This window comes from Cydia splendana, chromosome 13 (genome assembly GCF_910591565.1).
Source record: "Cydia splendana chromosome 13, ilCydSple1.2, whole genome shotgun sequence".
NCBI classification, from domain to species: Eukaryota; Metazoa; Arthropoda; class Insecta; order Lepidoptera; family Tortricidae; genus Cydia; species Cydia splendana.
Window position 1 is genome coordinate 20289870 of NC_085972.1, and position 20526 is coordinate 20310395.

The window sequence follows — 20526 nt, forward strand, 5'->3', positions numbered from 1 at the left end:
CCGGTTCTCGTCTGATCACCGAAGTTAAGAACGCCGGCCGAGGTCAGTACTTGGAATCTTGGGTGGGTGACCGCCTGGGAACACCTCATGGAGTCGTACCGCTGTCTGTTGTATACTGTCCTGTCATGTACTGGTCAATTTGATGTCGCGACATGTCGATCATGAATTCATGACAAATATATATGTATGTCAGTCAGTTATGTCCGGCCGGTCAACACGGAGGAAGGAAGCCTGGACAGTAAACGTTAGACTCAATTCCTTTTATCTGACAATTATCTGTGATGGAAGGATGTAACATCGTTATGTCTTCTAAGGCGCATCTGCTCATGTGCCAATTTTGCGGACGATGGAGTAGGTTAGAAAAATTCTTGCCTATTAAATTTTCAACACGTGTATCTAAAAATACGTATCTGTGTTCTATTACGTAATGATAATTCACATTATTTAATTGCATCTAGCAATTATATTTCTTCTTTTCCTCAAGCGGAAAACCGCGACAATCGAAAGCAATTGTCCTCACCCCCGATTCTGGACCTACAGTTACTAAGTATCAAGGTTTGATTTGCTTTGTTTTAATATTGCAAGTAGTTTTCCTCGCAATTAACAGTCATAATTGGATGAGGAATGTTTAGTTTATGAAAGTGATTCCTCTATAGCCATTTATTAATTATACTTAATTTCGATGAGATTGAGTGCTTTCTTTAGACAACGCGTATAGGCTTTTGTGTTTCGGTAAGGCGTAACGAACGAAGTTCAAACCATATTTCGTTGTTTTTCATGTTTGTTTGTTTGAAACTTCGTTTAGCGCAGCGCGCTGAAAGTGAACGCTTTCCGCACGGAGAACAGAAAAAAAGTTGACATTTCCTACTTTACTGGCCAAGGTATGTAAATTATGTAATATACTATTTTGGAACGTGGGCTTGTAAAGATGTCAGTGAACTCGACTGTACCATTTTTATCACCATTGCCAAAAACGTAGCCATTCAACCCACGGCTGTGACAAACAGACGACTGTCATTTTATTATATTGTTAATGTTACGTGTGTTTAGGTTATGATAACGATCAAACCTACGCGCTGACGGAGTTTTTGTACGATTTGATTTATTGAGTGTGTGTAGCGGTTATGGACCTATTGTACTTATGTGCAGATAACGGTTTTTTGAGATGTTGTTGTAATTTTATGATGATAATGTTAAAGCCTTTTGTGATAAGCGCTACGATTGCCCAGAGAAAGTATTCAAACCAGTTGCAGCTGAAATGCAGTCTGTATGTTTCTAAAGCGGTGATGTCATGGCTCATAGGAAAAACGCTGCTACTTAGTCGATGAGGATAGGTAGCTACGTAGGGGACATTAAAACTATAAAGAAACTAAAATTTTGCACAAGTCTTTAGTATTATTTTGCAAAAGGAAGGGTTATGACATGATGTTTGCAGTCTACGTACCTATGTATTTGTGTACAATGTTCCACCGTAGGCACCGTAGCGTAGAAATTACTGAGCTGTTTGTGATGAATGATTTGTGAATATATTCGTCTTATGGCCCAGGTGGCTAGGTAGAATTTATTCTTCTTTCTGATCCGGGTAGCATATGCTAAGTCAATTTTACCCTACTTCCAAAAACGTTGCAGTGAATATGACGTCACGAATTAGTTTTTATGACGTGCGATAACTGACGTGTGTACTTAACCAGCGTAAAAACAATACGCATTAGGTTACCATCACCGATGACTAATCCATCTCGGTCCTATTGCTCACTGTAGGGGATGCCGCATTGTTGTTTCACAAGTGTTTGAAGTCACAACTCTCGTGATATTTATTCAAATCTATTGTATTTCAGTGTAATTTGTTATGTTACAGTGATACTATTTGTGTGAATTTCTGAATCTATTGTGTTTGGAGTGTTGTGTTGTATCTTGGTATTTTTGTAGTCAAAGAAAGTTGACTATATATTTGGCATTTCATCAGATTCTTCTAGACAAGGTAACTATCTTTCAGGTGCAAGTGGTGCAACTATGTTTAATCGCCAATCTGTTTCCAATATCAAAACGAGTCTAGGGTATTGTTCTAAGATGTTTAAATTTCTAAAGTGTTTCAAGCGCTATACCTCTCTGCCACTATAAATTTAACAGAACAACACAAAAACGTTACAGAAATGATAGATCGTATTCGAAATATTTGAAATTTTGTTCAAGAGAGCTTGCGGCTTGAGTAGTAGGAGACACTGTTTAAAGAGATTTTGAAAACTGAATGAGTATAATATTAAGTGGATAAAAGTTTTCACCTAATATATTGTGTGTTTGCAGGCTTCCCGTTTCCGGCGGCCGGTCCCCGCCAAGATGTCGAAGAAGCCGGCGCCCGCGCCGACCCTGCACAAGGTCATCATGGTGGGCTCGGGTGGCGTGGGCAAGTCCGCCCTCACCCTCCAGTTCATGTATGATGAGTTTGTTGAGGACTACGAGCCTACTAAAGCCGACAGCTATAGGAAAAAGGTACTTTAGTTTACTCTGCTTATGTTCATTCCATAACGTTATACGGCATACTTATCTGGGGTAAGTCGACGGTGTGATTATTTACTTCCTCGAAGAGTACAGGGCCATTAAAGCTTACAGTTAACTCTCCGGCTAAGCTGATAATAAGCTGATTTTGCTTGACGCAACATAAAATCTTGCAATCAAAGAATTTTGCGAATGAAAATTTACTTAGTTATAAAATCTTACGCGTATGAGCTTGACATTAAACGATAACTTTCGATAAATGTACGTCTTGTACCTACCTACTAAAAATACTCAAGCTGAGCTCCTGCTATGTATGCTAAATTGTAAGGTTTATTTATTCTCCGCCTTCTTATAAAATCAACTATTATACCTACAGGACAACGTGGAAAATAGGTGTTCTCTCAAAGAAAACGACAAGTCATAGTTACGTTAGTTAGGGCGTATTCAATAAGGAATCATACAGGGGGAAGTAACTAGGGGCGCCACTGTAGCTAAGGTGGAACTCCATTTATCATCCAGTTGTAGCAAAAGACAATTAAACAACCTATTGTAAACCTTATCGTGGAGAAATAGGGTCTATTTGAGCTAATATAATTTCTTGCGTAAGAATTCTTTGTTAAGTGGAAGATTAATAGTTAAAGTGAATTACAATAAAACATGTTGTTAAACAAATCCAGGGACTGTGTTTGGAGCCCGAAATCATTAAGTTGTGGTCATATTTTGTTGCCTTATTCTAATATCCCAAATACACACGCAATCAGTTCATTCAAATACCTAAAGCGCATATAAATATTCTAGCTAGCGTTAGAGACATACATTTTCCCTAGTTATTTTATTTTTGCAAAAAATAAGAAAAAAACAAATGCAAAATTAATTTTAGAAACTTTACCCTTTCCGACTTTATGAAACTCGTGAGAGTTTTGATAAATTAAAACTTTATATTTGAATAAGTATCCTTTTTCTTAGAGAAATCGAGTAAGTAACTGAAAGTTAAACTGAAATTTTAGAGCACGACTTGTAAGATTATATAACCCGAGCAAGAATTGAGAGAAACCTTAAAAGAGCGAGATGCGTTACTGTCGTATTTTTCAATCTACAGTCTGCACGATTCTCGATTTATTTAGTTAGGTCTTGGTATGTACAGGCAGGCCTGTATATACAAGGCCTGGGTCCTCCATATTGCTGGCATTCGAAAATCTGGTTGGTATTAAATTGCTCTTCAAGAATTTGTTACGTTTCCTTATGTTTCACTTCAAAACAGTATTCAATTGTTATGTAATCTTCCAATATGAAGGCAGTCAAGTAAGCTGTCACGTCCAGGAGTTTTTATCGGCAACCGCTACTGTCACCGTCTGGCACGACTCTTGCGTAAGCACCGATCTGATTGACGCGCACGACACGCTGTCAACATGGGAAATTGATGTATTTGAATAAGAACTTCGTCTAATTAGATATTAAATTACAGATGAAGTGACGAGTTATAAGATTTTTAGCAAAACTAGACCCTAATGCGATTTTCAACGGGATGACACCAAATGAACTAATAATATGAGTCTAAGAAAAACGAAACATCGTGTAGTAAAAAAATCAAAAATAAAAAGTCAATTAATTACTTAGTGCGAATCAATTTAATTAAAAACTTAAAAAAAATTAACACTCATCGTCATCCTCTCTCGTGCATAAGAGCCTCCTCTTATGCATATATATCCAGTAGTGGGACGTATATAGTATATAGACTGAATCAATAATACTAACACTCGTAGAAACCTCCCTCGCGTCGTGAATACAGATCTAATCTTTTGTTTAATTACTAATCCATTAGTTAGACACTCTACTAACGTTAATCGCATCGTACACGCAAGGCGTGAAATATAACCCATTGTTCTGTAAGTAAAGTCTAGTTAGCAAATGGCACAGAATGTCAGTGGCTTGAGCCTTGGCCTAGTGCCTCTCGAAGCCTTTGGGTAATACGATCCATCCATACGATACATTACATATGGGGTAAACTTTACTGTTGTTATTCCAACAATTTTAATTCTTATTGCAAAGTGAACTATGTTATGAACTGTCGCCTGTGGTATGTCCGGACCGTTACGATCTTCAAACCTTCAAGAAAAAAAGCCTCTTAAAGGCCGACAACGCACTTACAATCCAGCTGGTGTTGCGGGTGTCCTTAATAAGCGACGGTAATTGCTTACCATTAGGCGATTTGTCTGCTCGTTTGCCTCCTACATAAAAAGTGATCACAAGAAAATGACACTGATTTGAACTTAAAATGTCAATGGATAATCGAATTGAAATTCTCCATAGTCATATATTATAATTATTATAAACACTATAAAAAATTTACGGCTACACGTGCCTTGTTTTGGAGAGCCTAAGTAGCTCTCTCGATTCCAAGTACATACTAAGACCTATTCGCGTAGTCGTTGCGCCTCGGTGTTCAAATGTCGCGCATTGTGACTAAAATACAAATATAAAACCGTAAAATTAAATGTCAATGGTTGGTTTATGGTGCCTATCATTGCAAAGTTGGTTCTATAAACCTACGCCTTTTTCCTTAAGAGGCAGAGAAATATTAACTTCTACCTGTAGTCCTGTAGATTATATTCGGTGCTTTGTCACGAGTTTAAGAAACTTCTCGGAGCCTCTCGTGCCAAGATATCGGATTGCATTATGAGACGACACGCAATACCTTTTAAGACTCTCATGCGGTTAAATACTTTAGAACTATTCTATGCACTGGACGTATTTAAGATAGAAACCACGGTATATTTACACCTAAAATATCGTCAATAAATGATACAAATTGGCTGCTCATAAGGGGCTATACCTATAGGGAATCGAACAGTTCACCGTCTCATACGATAGTTTCGCACTAAGAGCGCTTATTCAAATGTTTTGGACCCGTATATCTGGAGGTCTGGCAAGGCCATACGGGAGATTGGACCTTTTATGGTAACGTTTTATGTACAATAATCTGATGACGCTGATGTGACTTGTTTAGTAGGACACTACACCAACACCAATTGCTTGAATTGAAGGTTTTCCCAAGCATTCGCGCAGGCAGGCATTTATTAAGTGTCTGCCATCTGACCTGACTGGCCTAACCTTTTTGGGATTATATGGGATGGGATGTAGTTCCATTTCCTCATGCTGATTTTGCCTATTCGATGCCTTTGCCTATTCGAAAAGGGTCTCCGATTTCGAAGTCGCATGCCTAATCGTTAGGCTTCTTAATATATTTTATTTAAAGATGTTAACTTCTCCTTCCAGGTTGTCCTGGACGGCGAAGAAGTCCAGATCGACATCCTAGACACAGCCGGCCAGGAGGACTACGCAGCCATCCGGGACAACTATTTCCGGTCCGGCGAGGGCTTCCTCTGCGTGTTTTCCATCACCGAGCCCGAGAGCTTTGACGCCACGCAAGAGTTCAGGTAATATACAGTCCGAGTAGGAGCTCCGTGGATTAATTTTGTCTTGCAGTTCGTATATAAAAGTGTGTTTATTACTGAACCTGTGTGTTGGTCTACCTAGGCACTGTACGCCTGTACGGTACTTTAATTTTTAGGAGGTATATAAGCAGTTCACTTCGCGTCCTGATAATAAGTTAAAAAATATCAGTGCTGCACACTGAACACATGTCCCTACAAATGATTGTCAATGCCACTTAAAAAGCGATAAAAATGTTTGTAGGCTGTACAAACACTAATCTCAGTAATTTTACGTAAAAGGGGTAACGAGGGGGAGGTGTCATTTATTTTCATTCAATCTATTTGTTAAGTTTTACTTTACTTATCCGTGTTGGTTTAGACATATTGCCACGAGTTGTTTGTGGTAATTCAGGCAATTGACATGAAACGATCAGTAACCGTAGTATTCTAAACCGGTCAATACGTACGGTATATCAGCGGTGTCACGTTGCAAATTTGTGGTTGACCGCAACATTGCTAGTTTAATATAGTTTAAGTGAGTCAGGCCATGCCGGACGTAATAATATAATCACAAATACATTAAGTGTACGGTCAGCAGATAGTTGGCATCGTGGGCTATCGAAATGAGTTTGAAGTTTTTCTAAAGGTTCCGTCACACAGGCACGTTTTCCGGGCGGTGCGTGAGCGTTTTATATGTAAAAGCGGCGCGCCGCGCTCACGCGCCGCCCGCAAAACGCGCCTGTGTGACGGAGCCTTAAAGGTGCGTCCAAATCAGGCGGACGCGCCTGTATAAAGATTTGCTAGCTCCTTGCGTGCATTAGGTACGTAGTAAATACTATGTGCAGTGTGTTTTTGTATGCGAATGGCGGGCTAGTTTCGCGTTCAATGTGAAGGTCTGGCGTCAGCTTTAATAGACTTCTTAAATTGAGACATTTAATACAATTGTAATAAATTACAACTGTACCTACAAGGCAGCGCAGGGCAGAGAATCTGCAGATATGCAGCCAGAGCTGGTAAAATAAAATGTCCCGTAGTGACTATCAATGGGCCAGTCAGTAACTGTTTTCCATAATACCTACTCAAAGCCTTTTTAAAGTTTACCGTGGGGTTGTTCTGTGTAATAATGTTCTAAATATGTAATAAGATATAATTTTATTTTTTATATTACTCATAGAACGTTCCTACCATTTCAGGGAGCAGATCCTTCGCGTAAAGAACGCCGAGAACATTCCCTTCCTCCTCGTCGGCAACAAGTCGGACCTGGCGGAGAAGCGGCGGGTGCCGCTCGACGCGTGCCGGGAGCGGGCGACGGCCTGGCAGGTGCCTTACGTCGAGACCTCGGCCAAGACGAGGGACAACGTCGACAAGGTAACACACGCAACACCGGCGAGCCGAGACATACGAACACACATAAACCTACCTTTCCACTGAGGCGGAAATGAGAGTCCAGTTGCATTGGTTGTAGGGTGACTGCTACAGTTATTGACCACTACATAGTAATTGGACACTCCTAACACATCAGAAAGAAACAAGCCAATTGATCCCTAATTGTTAAGAGCGGCCAATTACTATGTAGTGGCCAATTACTATAGCAGTCACCCTAATCCAGCGGCGCGGAGACCACGCTATTGGTTGATTCCCGCACGTCTCCTCTCATCTCCGCCTCAGAGGAAACTGTGTAAAGGCAGCCTTACTATGTCTTACCATATATATCACCAAAAATTCTTGACTCGTCACAAGAAATCGAAATATGACACATGATACAAATTCTACATTTTCACTGACAATATTTTTTTACGCTATTTTACCATAATTGAATACGTGTGAAATATGAAAAATTTAGTACGAAAAGTGGTAATAATATTAATAAATGACAATATTGGTGACAAAACCATAACTAACATGCGACACCTACTACCATTACTGTAACTTACTAGCTTACTACTTAACCTACATTCTCGTAGAACCAGTTATATAGGGCGGAATGTAGGCCGACGAGTACACGACACGATATAAAAGGGTGCGTCTTAAGATGGGGTGAATGCCCAGGAAATTAGAACGAACAAAACCCTTAAAACTGGTGTTCCGCGTCCTTGCTCGCTAATAAACCATCGTGTCATTTATTGCGAGATTATTCAGCACATCGGCATTAATGGCTAATGAGTTCGTTGACCCCTATTGTCCTATCGTATCGGCCTCGCCTTATCGGCGTGATCCAATCTTGTTATTGATTAATTTATGTAATTTTCTTGTCATATCATAAAAATCATGAATAGGAAATGTTTTTGTCACAGAAAAACTTAGTAAAATAAATACAAAGCAGTATTAATTCTATTTTTAAGGGGTAGTACAGTTGCCGAAGGTTATTCCTCACAGTTTTGTTATGTCCGTCTGTCTGTCTGACTAGTCATATTGGCCGGTGGCGGGGCACCTAATGTTTTTTTTTTGATGTTTGTGCCGCTTACACGGTATTGAGTTTGTTGATGTTTGTATGTATACACGTGGTTATAAGTGGTTAAAATTGTTTTTGCTTTTACGCATAAAATAACAACACACATTAGAATTCTTCGGTCCACTTGGGGTTCAACATCCTTATCTCATTCAAAAACCTCCCATCTTACTATAATGGTTCAGGTTTATGGCACGAGTTACTCGTACTATTCGAAAACAATTGTATTACACTATCCTAGACTACATTCATGCAAAAAAATCTCGCCTACGATTTTGTCATACGATCTTTAGGCGCGTAAGGTATTACATAAATGCGACTATTCTCACATCCAATTTTGTTTACACAAACGTTAATCGATAAAGGCGAAGGGAGTATCATCCTTTACGAATATTGTTCGTGTATTTTTTCTTGCATTACGATAATCGTACCTACGTTTGATGCGAGAAACTCGTACCAAGAATGGTTAAATGTGCGTGGCTTGGTTGTGTTGTCGGTGTTGGTACAGACCTGGTACTCCTTTGCAGGTGTTCTTCGACCTGATGCGCGAGATCCGGTCGCGCAAGTCGGACGACTCGCGCGCCGGCGGCGACGAGGTCAAGAAGAAGAGGAAGAGGATCAAGTGCGCCATTCTCTAAGTGAACTGTCGACCTTGTGGCCTGGTAATAAGGCCGTTGTGGCCAGCTCATTGTGTTAATGGTAGTACCTGAGGGCGAGCACGTTTGGTATAGGTATAATGCGCCTAATGTATTGATTCATGTAATAGTTCTACAGTCAGTTAACAATACTTGCTGAAAACAAAACGCTAAACTGACGTATGACTCTCGGAATATGGTGGTGTTAGATAATTTTGTGTGCTTTGTTATGCAAGATATGAATGCGGGTGACTGTCCCTGTAGCGTTAACTTTTAAATATTCCGAATGGCTTAACTGACTGATTTAATAGGTTATTCTGTATATCACTTTGATTTTAATCTTATTCCATCCGTGGAATTACTAAAATTATAGCAACGACTGAAAAACCGAGTTATGTGGTTTTGATTATCTTTTTAAAATACTTAAAACTATTATTACTTTGATCAAAATACAATGAAAACGAAATAAAAAACTGCGTATAGTATACAGATACACATAGCGGGTATCTTACGTAAGGTCCATATCATACCAAGCGTGCAACGACCGATGCGTTTTTTGTCTAAGTTAATCAGTTGAAAGTTCAGTTGTACTAACAGCAACACAACTGACCGTTAATAGATTCTGTCTTTGCAATAAAGTTTAAAATGGTCAGTCAACTGAGCGGATGACAGTATCAATGGAGTTTAACATGACCTCTATTAGGGTTAATACAGTCCTAAATCCTCGACTGAGCTTTCCGCTGGTATCGCTTTGTGTCAACAAATAGTTATGAACGCATATTTGTACTTTTGCATTGACATTTTTATAAGCTAGCTACACACTTACCAAATGTACGGAAATAGATGAGGTTAGAGAACTGTTTTGTGAATATTGTTTGGATTATATAGATTTGGTGTAAGTGTGATCTGTTAGACATCTGGTTCTTCCCGCCGTCACTGGTTTTGTCGCTTAGGACTATGGAGATGCATTTTCTAAAACAAATAGTGGTGGTAATTTATTTTCAGAGATTTTCCCCGAAAGCAGCCTATCTCAACTCAATAGATATATTTTCTGATAATGGTCATATTTCGAAAATTTTCAAAGGGGGGCTTAAAAAAACACTTTTTTTTTTTAAATAAACACAACTTGTAAAAATATGGAAAAGAACAACTACTGCATATAGACTTGACTTTTTGCGAGAATGAACTTCATAGTCCTGATCCAGTAAATGTAAGGTATAAAAATAAACGAATGCAACTAAAGGTTTCACTATTGATATTATTTGGTCCGGGCCATATTGAGCCCTGTCCCCGTGTAATAAAGTGTATTATCGACTGTGCTAGATGCAAAGGCTTGGTCCACTCGCCCGTATTGGTGCTGGCTTTTTGAACTCGTTAGGTTTACTTAAATTGTAAAAAAGAATTATGGCTTCTAGAAGAGATGTAAAGACTAACAAAAACCGTGATTGACCGTGACCGGATTATGCTGAGCAACTTTTACTTTGGGACCAACCCCGAAATCGCTATAAATAAAATTTGACTGTTTCATATATTTTGGTCCATTTTCTATGGGAGGGTAAATATTTTTTTCGCGATATCGGGGTTGGTCCCATGGTAAAAGTTGCTCAGTATAATCCCAAAATCTGCCTGGCAACGGGAATGCAGTTATTTTTTAGCCACCGTGTATAACACTTTTCGGTGTCATATTTTGTGTAAACTGAATTGTCTGAATCTACCTTTGACAACCAGAGTTAGCGCATAATGTACGGGCATATCTGCTTTTTTTTTTTGCGAATTTTTTTTAGACTTCACACCTCTTCTATTATTAATAATTATTTGCGTAAATTATATAATGTTTAAATTATTATTATGGATTTTTAATGCTCATCTCCACTACTAGATATCATTAAAATGGCAATTCTGATGAAATGTATGCATATAGCTCGATCAAAGGAATTTATACACAAAATAATCTTCAGTCAGGCTTGTAAAATATGTATTTTACGGGCAAAAAAACATACTTAAATTGTCTTTGATTGTGTTATAATATGGAAAAGTTTGGGATAAGTTGGGATTATGCAGACAATAAATTACTCACAGATATCATAGAAATAGATATCGCCTTGCAATAGTACCTTTGTAACACCATACACGGAAAGTGTATTATTAAAATATTTTTTGTATTTATTTTCTATGTAGTAAGTGCTAAATGTATTGAGTGTCTGAATGTTGCCTCGACAAAGTTATAAAAGACAGTTTAGATAACTGTCAAAACTCTTAGAAATATTCAAATATTTCAATTGTTTTATACTTTCAAAACGTGTCAATGCAATTTGAACCTTAAATGTAATAGTATAAGGCTTATTCTTAGTCGAGGCGAGTGTGTAAAATGCTCACAGAGTATGAATTATGTAATCGATAGATTAAAGCTTCACGAGACGACTGAAGGCGTAGGTGAGGTACACAATAGTTAGAAAAACAACGAATTTAACAACAAATGGACCAACAATGTCTATGATTTCCTTAAGACAGAAGTCCTACTTAGCATAAACATAGTATATACATTGCTTTACGTTTTTTTGTAAAATATTTTAGTAAATCCATAAATGAGTCGCTTAACTTCAAACTCGGGTAAATCTATTTGACCCTCTCAGCAAATATCTACCGTATTACCTTTTCTTAATACGAAAATCGCATAATCTGACAGATGGATTTATCCGAGTTTGAAGATAAGCGACTCAAATTACTAGTAACTACACTTTTGTGTATACCTCGCCTTCGCCTGAAGTATTCACACTAATTATTATAAGGAATGATGTTTTTACAATCCCTGCCAAATACAGTGTAAAATTGTAAATTTACTTAGATGACTGCTAAGTGAAATATGATATTGAAATGTATGAATTCGAATTAATATACTTCATTCAGATATATTTAAATGTTCTCAAACTATGTTTTATGGCGAGAAATTCCATTTAAATGCCATTTTTAGTATAACACAAGGTTTGACAATTTGTCAACAGAGACTACACTTGAGAGTAATGAAAATATGTCACTTTATTATGTAAATTCTCATACAGACGGACCAATTTGATTGCTTTACAGTGTTGTACGCAGTTGATTAGATATTGTTAAATCATGTTAATATTATAAATCCTACCACATAAAATACAACTCAATAAGCAGTACTTTTCTTTAAACTTACGTTTTTTTACTCGGTTTATATTGTTTGTGCACATTTATGATAATGAATGAAGTATCCGAAAACCGAGCTGGAATTGTCAATGTCACGTTATTTTATTACAAAATGTATGTTAGGATATTGCTAGTGTACTTGTATGTATGTTCGCCTGCTTGGGGTGTTTGCAATCGATCAACGAACGTTGATGCTATGGAACCTTCCCCACAAAATACTGCCGTAACGCTTTCCAAGATGTGTTGAAGGGTAGTACAAAACCGGTTTGATTGTTATAAGAACCGGTTAAAATCAATTTCATTATGGAGAATAATCGTTTTAACTATCACTTATGTTGTAATAACGTGTGTTTATCTTTAGGAAAAAGGGCCTATCATCAATATACAACATATATGTGTTTGGAATGCAATGTTGTCATTTTTTTATTTATTATATGCTATCTTTGGAATACGTTTGTGGTCCAGTATTTTGGGAGGGAGGATATAAGAATATTGTAATGCCATTACTGTTTATCTTTAAGATCGTCCACTCGATGCCAGAAGGCATTTATAGCAATAATGAGGGACCGGGATAGGAGCGTTGATTAAACCCAAAGGGTGTCTTTCAAAATCATAAGTACCTTGAGAGTTAATGAATAAAGTGTTTTTATCTTACTGCTAATTTGTTAACCCTTTGAACGCGACGACTATGCACGAATGCACAATGGTTCATTTTGGGCTGCCGCGCGCGTCAGTTGACTTCTTTGGCGGTCTAAGGGTTGAAGTTGACTGGTAGATACTTCGCCTTCAGCTTCAGTCCTCCTTTAATGCGTCAATATTTTTTATGCAATGTCTTCATATTTTCCTAACGTGGTTAAAAGGTACTTTTTTAACCCGATTGGTGTTAATGTTGTTTTAAATTTACAATTATTGTAAACTAAAGTGTAAAAGCGTCTACAACGCTCCTTTCCCGATAACTTAAATTACAAGACCAAAATTCGCCTGATGATCGCTGCTACTGCCAATACTATCGATATTATAATGCCTGCTGTTTTATACTTTACCTATACAAAGTCTTAAAATGCAGGACGGTTATCATTATTGTAAAGTTACTAATTAAGCCATTCGATGAAAGAGTTGGAACGTAATCTTAATATTTTCATACTCATATGTAGTCAGCTCTTACGAGTCAATCTGTACAACTGTACGAGTATTAAGTTTTCATGTAAATCATGGCAAAAGACTAACTGTAGGTACATCTGTTTTTATATCCCATAATTGTTCGATCGTCACCATTGTTTGACCGATCTGTTATTTTAGTACAAACACCAACACTTAACTGGTCATCGGTGAACCTTATGTTTTTGTAATAAGGTTTACGAACTGTCAGTTAACAGTGTGGGCGTTGTACAAAATTACGATTGGTTAGCGAATTGTCCCATCGGACTGAACATTTTAGTATCTGATGGCTTACACCGCCAATATTGAAAAATCGAAAATCGTTATCTTCGTCTCTTTGGCATATTTGAGTGAAAGAGCGGTAGATAACGTTTTTAGACTTTTCAGTGTTGGCCCTCTGGGATATGAAACATAAGATAACGCTAAACTCCACTTTTTTGCCGCGATTGGCAAGATAGTTCATATATAAATATTTGATTAAAACACAGAAAATATCCTCATATGTATGAGTGTGGTGCAGGCTTAAGTAAGCGCGGTCCTGGCGTCTGTTGTGCGATTTCCTATAGCTATAGCTAGCGTAGGTAGAGTAAGTTGTTATACGGTATGGCACGCACGATGTAATGGATGAAAAGACAGCAGAAATATACAGATTTGCAATACTCCGTCTGTTATTTTACCTTTCCTTAGACATTTCACTAAAGTGTCTCTCCGACAAGACTGGGAAGATTTTATCAAGGGGCACTTGCCCCCTGCCTTTGTGATAGTGATTGTCTAGTATAATAATTGGAAATTGTTAGAGCGTCCGCTAAACTGAAAATCATAATTAGATTCCAAAAAAGTAAGACAATGTTGCCACTGCAATAATTGGTTTGTAAAATAGTAAATTCCTTTTTATAAATAAACACGCTAAGATAATTTATTTATTGGTAATTTTACTCCTACGATTTAAAAAAGTACTTTTATTTACTTACTTTTACATAAATACAAGACGCGCTAGTAAAAAGTGGCAAGATTGTCTTACTTTTTTTGGAATCTATGATTTCCAGTTTAGCTGACGCCTGAGGGCTACCGCGAAAACCGTAATTCGCAAATTGCGGGATCTTTCTCTTTTACTCCAATGAAGGCGTAATTAGAGTGACAGAGAAAAATGCCCGCAATTTGCGAACTTCGATTTTCGCGGTTATAGCCCTTTTTCCTGCTTGGAAGCTTACGTGTGATTTGGGTTCAGATAAATGTGTTTGTGTTGTGCAGCTTATGTGATTTTGACGACGCGAGAGGAACTGGAGCTTGGTGTGTAATGTGAGCAAACATGTATCACTACACCTTATAAAACAAAGTCCCCCGCCGCGTCTGGCTGTTCGCGATAAACTCAAAAACTACTGAACAGATTTTCATGCGGTTTTCACCTATCATTTGCTAACCCGTGCGAAGCCGGGGCAGATCGCTAGTATCTATTAATTTTAAATGTTTCGGACTTAACCTCTCAAGACATAGTTTTTGAATATAGGTCATAGTCAAGTGTCTACATCATAGACAATGTGCAAAGTATCTCCAAATATTGTACCCGTAGAATGTTTTATTTATTGAATATATAATCACAGAATCTATGGGACCGCACAGCGAGATCTACTTCAATTATCAAGTTTCTTGAACAGTTTTTTGCACTACACAGTCTCAGCAAAATACTAGGTACGTTCCATAGTAGTCTTCATAACATTTTGGCCTCGCAGACAAAAATATTTGAATTTGCTTCGTTCTTTAAACTCACAGGTATTCTTAACTCTGATTCGGGACCTGTCGCGGCAGAAAGCGGGGATCGAGGAAGAGCTACCACAGCCAAAAACCAGGAGGAATTGCGCCTGCCATAAACAATGTTGTGTCATCTGCTGAATCCCACGACATATCTCCAGTCGGGTCCGATAGAGTCAAACTAAGCTATTATTTAAACGTATACATTTCATAGGAAGTTTGACGTTTAAAATAACACTTACAGTCTATGCTATCAAAATAGCTTCCGAGTTAGCTTGGTCTGACTGTATCGACATTTGCCCCTGAGTTCAGTCACAGAGAAACGTCTTTTCTGTGGACATTACGAAAGTTAACAAGTTGGATATTTTTTTAACACTATGTTTTGTACCTACTTTATATTTGATTGACACAACCAACTATTTGATAAATCAGTCATTGGCAAGAATGTTAGAGCAATTTTATATAAGTGTAAATATAACTATTAAATAATAAAACTAATTATGAACATTGTCATATGATTTATTTATTCCTTTATAAAAGTATGTACAAATAATTGACATATTTAAAACATTTATTTACGTCTTTTCTCACTTATTTATTTAGATATTATGACAGCGATGTTATCTAATTTACAATTTTAACATTACCACAAACTTGAATGATGGAATCACGGTTATTCTACTATTAACTGCCGCTAATTATTTACAAATGTAAATAGAACATACAACTAATAAACCAAGACTAGGATGTGACTAGTCCAAAATTTCAATCTGAACAGCTAGTGCCAAAGAGATAAGAGTAAATTTTGAAGCACCGTTGCTATTTAGATATTACCTATGCCTCCACGATGTAATAGGTTGAGTAAAATTACGTAATAATAGCACCAAGTTTAATCATGACTGATTGACACATCTAGTGTCAAGTAGCGGTACTGATAAATCCGCTACTTGACGCTAGATGTCGACTACGAAAATAAGCAGCGTTTTGTTTACGTGCATGTCAAGGGGATTGGCGGTCTAGTATTATTAGTCTATGGTATTCCCAAATCACAAGGTAATAAAGAGAGTTGGCTCCCGCGAGGCCCCCTTAAGTGCGAGGCCGTCTGGCCGAGGGGTCGCTTCGCCTAAACCTAGTTAGGCCACTAATGAATTTCTTAAATTACCATGGTTAATCTAGTACAGCTCAGCCCAGCTGACACTGGTGCCCGCAGCCCGCGGGGCAGAGGCGATGCGTCTCCATCCAGCGACGCATGTGTGCTAAATGTCCGCCGTGCGCGCAACCTTGGCACCATGCGTATAGTCCGCGGACCACCTGCGAACACGAGAGAAGTAATAGATATTAAAACTGAAATAGATGATATATTCAAAAAAAAGGTGACTACGGCCTCAAGAAAATCTACAAGCTCACACAAGAGTTCAAAGATAGACTAGAAAAATTACGACATGAAGTGAAGAAGGCGTTTTTCTTGCTTGACTTACCTGATAACATACAGCACAGAGATTAGGTGCAGATCGCGCCTTCTCTCTGTGTAAGGTCTGAGTACACGCTCGAGTTGGGCGTGCAGCGGGGCGGGGCGTGCGGCGTGCATGTCAAACAAATGAAGCTCATACTAGTGTCCTGAGTCGACGCTGCAAATGGTGAATGTCGAGCGGGCAAGTTTGCGGGCTATGCAGCGTCGAGCGGGGCGTCGCGGACAGATTCAAACCCGTTTGAGATTTGCAGCGGTGATAAGAGCGTGCAGCCATGTCGAGCGAACAAATAATGTGCTGGAGTAATCGAATCTGCAGCATGGAAATTGGTACTACGTAGTTTTAATATTGGTTCAATTTTCTTCAATATGTAGTCAAATATGGTCACAGTCATTCTTGTGTATTCACGGAATTTGCCTTCATTGCATCTTACGGCTCGGTCACGACTTTACGCGACTGGTGACGGCGGCAGCGACAACCATAGGTGGGAACGAAATGTCCGATCGCTGTGTCTCGCTCCAACCTATGGTTATCGCTGCCACCGTCGCAAGTCGCGCAATGTCGTGGCCGAGCCGTTAAGGTTTCGTATAAAGTGGAAAACTCTCCAAACTGTCTTCTTTGCTTCACTACGACACTAGGACCTTTTTTTGTAGAAAAACAACTCATTTTGAGCCATAAATTCTCTTCTAAAAAGAAGTCATGAAATTCGTCTGACATCGACGTCATGGTGGATGCGTCCAATTCACACGAGCGGGGAGCGTGTACTGAGGCCAGTCTCTGGACGCTCTATCTCTCGCCCGCCCCGCTGCACGCCCCGCCGAACGCTCCGCTCCGAGCGTGCACTCAGGCCTTACACTCAGGGTTGATGCGGCCTCGTACGGCGCGCGCAGTGGCCACAGCACGCCGCTATACTGGTGACTGCTGGGGGAGCGAGAAAAACTGTGCTGCTGTCTCACCTGGTGGCAAACGGCGCAAAGATCGGGTGCAGATCGCGCCTTCCCTCTCGCATGACATCGGTCGCAGGGCTGGTGCGGTCTCGTGCGGCGCGCGCAGCGGCCGCAGCACACCGCTATACTAGTGGATTGTTGGGAAAGTGCGCGAACGGAGCCTAGCCACGCGCAACGGATCACCTGTAGGCACAAATGAGTTACATAGGACGCAAAAAAGTTGAGAAGTGCCACTCGATGTCAACACTATAATTGGTTCAAAAGACCAGCACGCAGAATGAACGCTATCCGGTTCCACGGACCAGTTCAATGTATCTACGCTATCCGGTTCGTAGGACCAATTCTAAGGATAACGCCTTCCGGTTTTCGGGATCAACGCTATCCGGTTCGAAGGACCAAATTTTAAGCATCAACGCTATCCGGTTAGAAGGACCAATTCCAAGGATAACGCTATCCGGTTCGAAGAACCAAATTTTAAGCATCAACGCTATCCGGTTAGAGGGACCAATTCTGAGGATAACGCTATCCTGTTCGAAGGACCAAATTTTAAGCATCAACGTTATCTGGTTAGAAGGACCAATTCTGAGGATAACGCTATCCTGTTCGAAGGACCAATTCTAAGGATCAACGCTATCCGGTTCGAAGGACCAATCCAAAGTGTATCGTAAATATCGTAATTTTATGTTATATTATCTTGTGAGCGTTTTGGGGTCACCTGTAAGCCCGCAAGAGTTGTTCACAAATAAAAATAAAATAAACACTATAACTATTAGTAAATCAATACAAATAATGCAATCAATTCAAAATCTTAACCCTTTGAAAACTACGCCTATCGTATGCGGCGCGTGGTGATACTTGTCGGAATGCAAGAATATATGCGTGTCAGTTGACGGTTTAGGCGGCCAAGGGTGTCAAATAAAAATGAAAGGTTGAGAAATTCAATATCCAACCAATGTGCAAGGCTCACCTCAGTAGCGACATTCCACAGTTTATACCTATGTAATAACTCAATGTAACCCAGCAGCCACTGCTCTTGTAGCGCCTCGTCGATGTACGGGAACAGGTCCGATCTGTTAACAGTTAAATTAAGAAATATTTTTAACCGTCCCATAAAAAAAAAGTTATTTCTGATTTGCACAATAGAATGCTATTTTGCTGTGGAATTATTTTTGTGTGTGGGTTAACAGTATTTTCATCGGGGTGTTTGTTTAAATGTAAGTTAGCTGCATTTCCATCGGGGCGTTTATCAGTTTTTTTCTAAATATATATAAAAAGACTTAAAGAGAAAAAGAAATATACTACCTTAGAATTATTATCAATGTCCAAGCCAACATTAGAGTTACCATCGGCCTCTTCCGGAGGCTTCCTCTCATTCCGGCGAGCGACAGCACGCGGCCAACTTCTCATGGCGACCCTGCAGGTCTCGACCTAACATAATAAATAGTTATGTTACCTGTGGTCCTGCAGAGCGAGACACACGGTGGCGGCGGTCTGCACGTCGCCCAGCGCCGCGTGCGCGCGCAGCGCGGCGGCCAGCAGCGGCGCCGCGTCCAGCCGCGACACCGGCGCCTCCGCGCGCACCGACAGCTCGCCCTCCGACCCCGACCCGGAGGTCGACGTGTCTTCCAGCTGCTGGCCAATAAGAGTGGTACACTTTATAATGTTCAGAGTCGAGTAGAGGACGCTAAAACTGCGAGTTTTGTTACATTGCAATCCTCAAGAAGTTGGTTAGCAGTCCTCAACTGTGCGTTTCTCCAGAAACTTCCTCGCACAGCTAAACTGTGGAATGAACCGTCGCCTGCAATATTTTCGGACCGTTACGACCTTCTAACCTTCAAGAAAAGTGTGTACTCCCATCTTACAACCCCTCTGGTGTTGCGGGTGCCCATGGGCGACGGTAATTGCTTGCCATCAGGCGATTCGCCTGCTCGTTTACCTCCCAGGTATATCATAAAAAAAACGATAAACAATATTGAAACTTAAATAGACGTTACTAGAACTCGCGTGCAATTACTGAAGTTTAATGAATGAGTCCAATTGGGATTTCACGCCTTTTCTTAATTTTTTTGTTGGGTATCGTTACCGGGACGGAGGTCTGGTGACTGTAGGGGTGCTCCGCGGCCGGCCCTGAGCCTGTGGACGTGCTGCCGCCCGGCGACGCTCCGCCCGCCATAGTACCTGCAAGCAGGGGACAATGTAAACATTCATCAGTGAGACTTGAATTGGTAATTCGAGCGGTCCGGTCTTATTTGTTTTTTTTTATTGGTTTTGCTCTTGTTTTGTTTTTGCTCAATTGTATAGTGTGTCTCGCTCACCCGCGTGGTCGTCGGCGGGCGGCGGGGTGACGGCGTGCGCGGGCGCGCGCAGCGGGAAGGCCTCCTCCGGGAGCGTCCAGTTGGCCGCGTCCACGTCCACGTAATGCGCTGACGCGGCTGACACCCAACCCGCTGTTTCTGTGCACAAATATTTTTTTTGTGCTAAATGTTTGACTTTGTAGACCAGAGTATAATTGCATAATTTAGTCTATAGAACTCATTATACATTATACTCATCAGACTGTAATGAATTCATTATACAATACTTTATTAAATTATTATGTGGCCGAGTGGAATTGACGTCCGACTTTCAATCCAGCAGTCGCGGATTTAAATTCAAATCCTGGCTGGTACCAATGAGTTTTTGTAAAAAAGCAGGTTGGATGAAAAATAAGCTACCAAAATTACTAATTATACGCACAGGAAGTCGCGGGCAAAAGCCAGTTTTAAATAAATCCGTAGTTTGCACTACATATATGTAATGAGAATCTTACCATCGTCGCGGCGCAGGAGTCGGGAGGGCGGCACGTAGATGCTGTGTGTGGGAAGCCCTAGGACTCCGCTGTTGTGGAATTGGTTCTCTGCCCATTCTTCTACTTCCTCCATCGGTTCCTCTTCTACGGCACTATAATTAATTATAATAATTAAAAGTGGAAAATTCACTGTCTTGGGTGAGACTCGAACTTACGACCTGACCACC

At 39.9% G+C, this 20526-nt stretch overlaps 2 protein-coding genes across 4 annotated transcripts in view; one reads left to right on the forward strand and one right to left on the reverse strand.

Moving 5' to 3' along the window:
• Window positions 1–15279, forward strand: part of LOC134796311 (ras-related protein Ral-a) — a 28547-nt gene extending 13268 nt beyond the window's left edge. For 2 of the 3 annotated variants that reach the window (XM_063768396.1, XM_063768394.1), the window contains exons 3-6: window positions 2305–2490; window positions 5773–5933; window positions 7124–7298; window positions 15117–15279. In XM_063768396.1, coding sequence (XP_063624466.1) covers window positions 2305–2490; window positions 5773–5933; window positions 7124–7298; window positions 15117–15236 — 642 coding nt within the window. In that variant the 3' untranslated portion in view covers window positions 15237–15279. Of the gene's footprint in view, window positions 1–2304; window positions 2491–5772; window positions 5934–7123; window positions 7299–8906; window positions 10538–15116 lie in introns of those variants that run through there. The other variant, XM_063768395.1, reaches the window with a different exon arrangement.
• A 314-nt stretch (window positions 15280–15593) lies between these two features.
• Window positions 15594–20526, reverse strand: part of LOC134796325 (GATOR2 complex protein WDR24) — a 39674-nt gene continuing 34741 nt past the window's right edge. The window contains exons 11-17 of the mRNA XM_063768421.1: window positions 20321–20451; window positions 19827–19964; window positions 19595–19689; window positions 18965–19143; window positions 18479–18581; window positions 17521–17694; window positions 15594–16406 (exon numbers count right to left, since the gene is read on the reverse strand). Of these exons, the coding sequence (XP_063624491.1) occupies window positions 16278–16406; window positions 17521–17694; window positions 18479–18581; window positions 18965–19143; window positions 19595–19689; window positions 19827–19964; window positions 20321–20451 (949 nt within the window). The 3' untranslated portion in view covers window positions 15594–16277. The remainder of the gene's footprint in view (window positions 16407–17520; window positions 17695–18478; window positions 18582–18964; window positions 19144–19594; window positions 19690–19826; window positions 19965–20320; window positions 20452–20526) is intronic.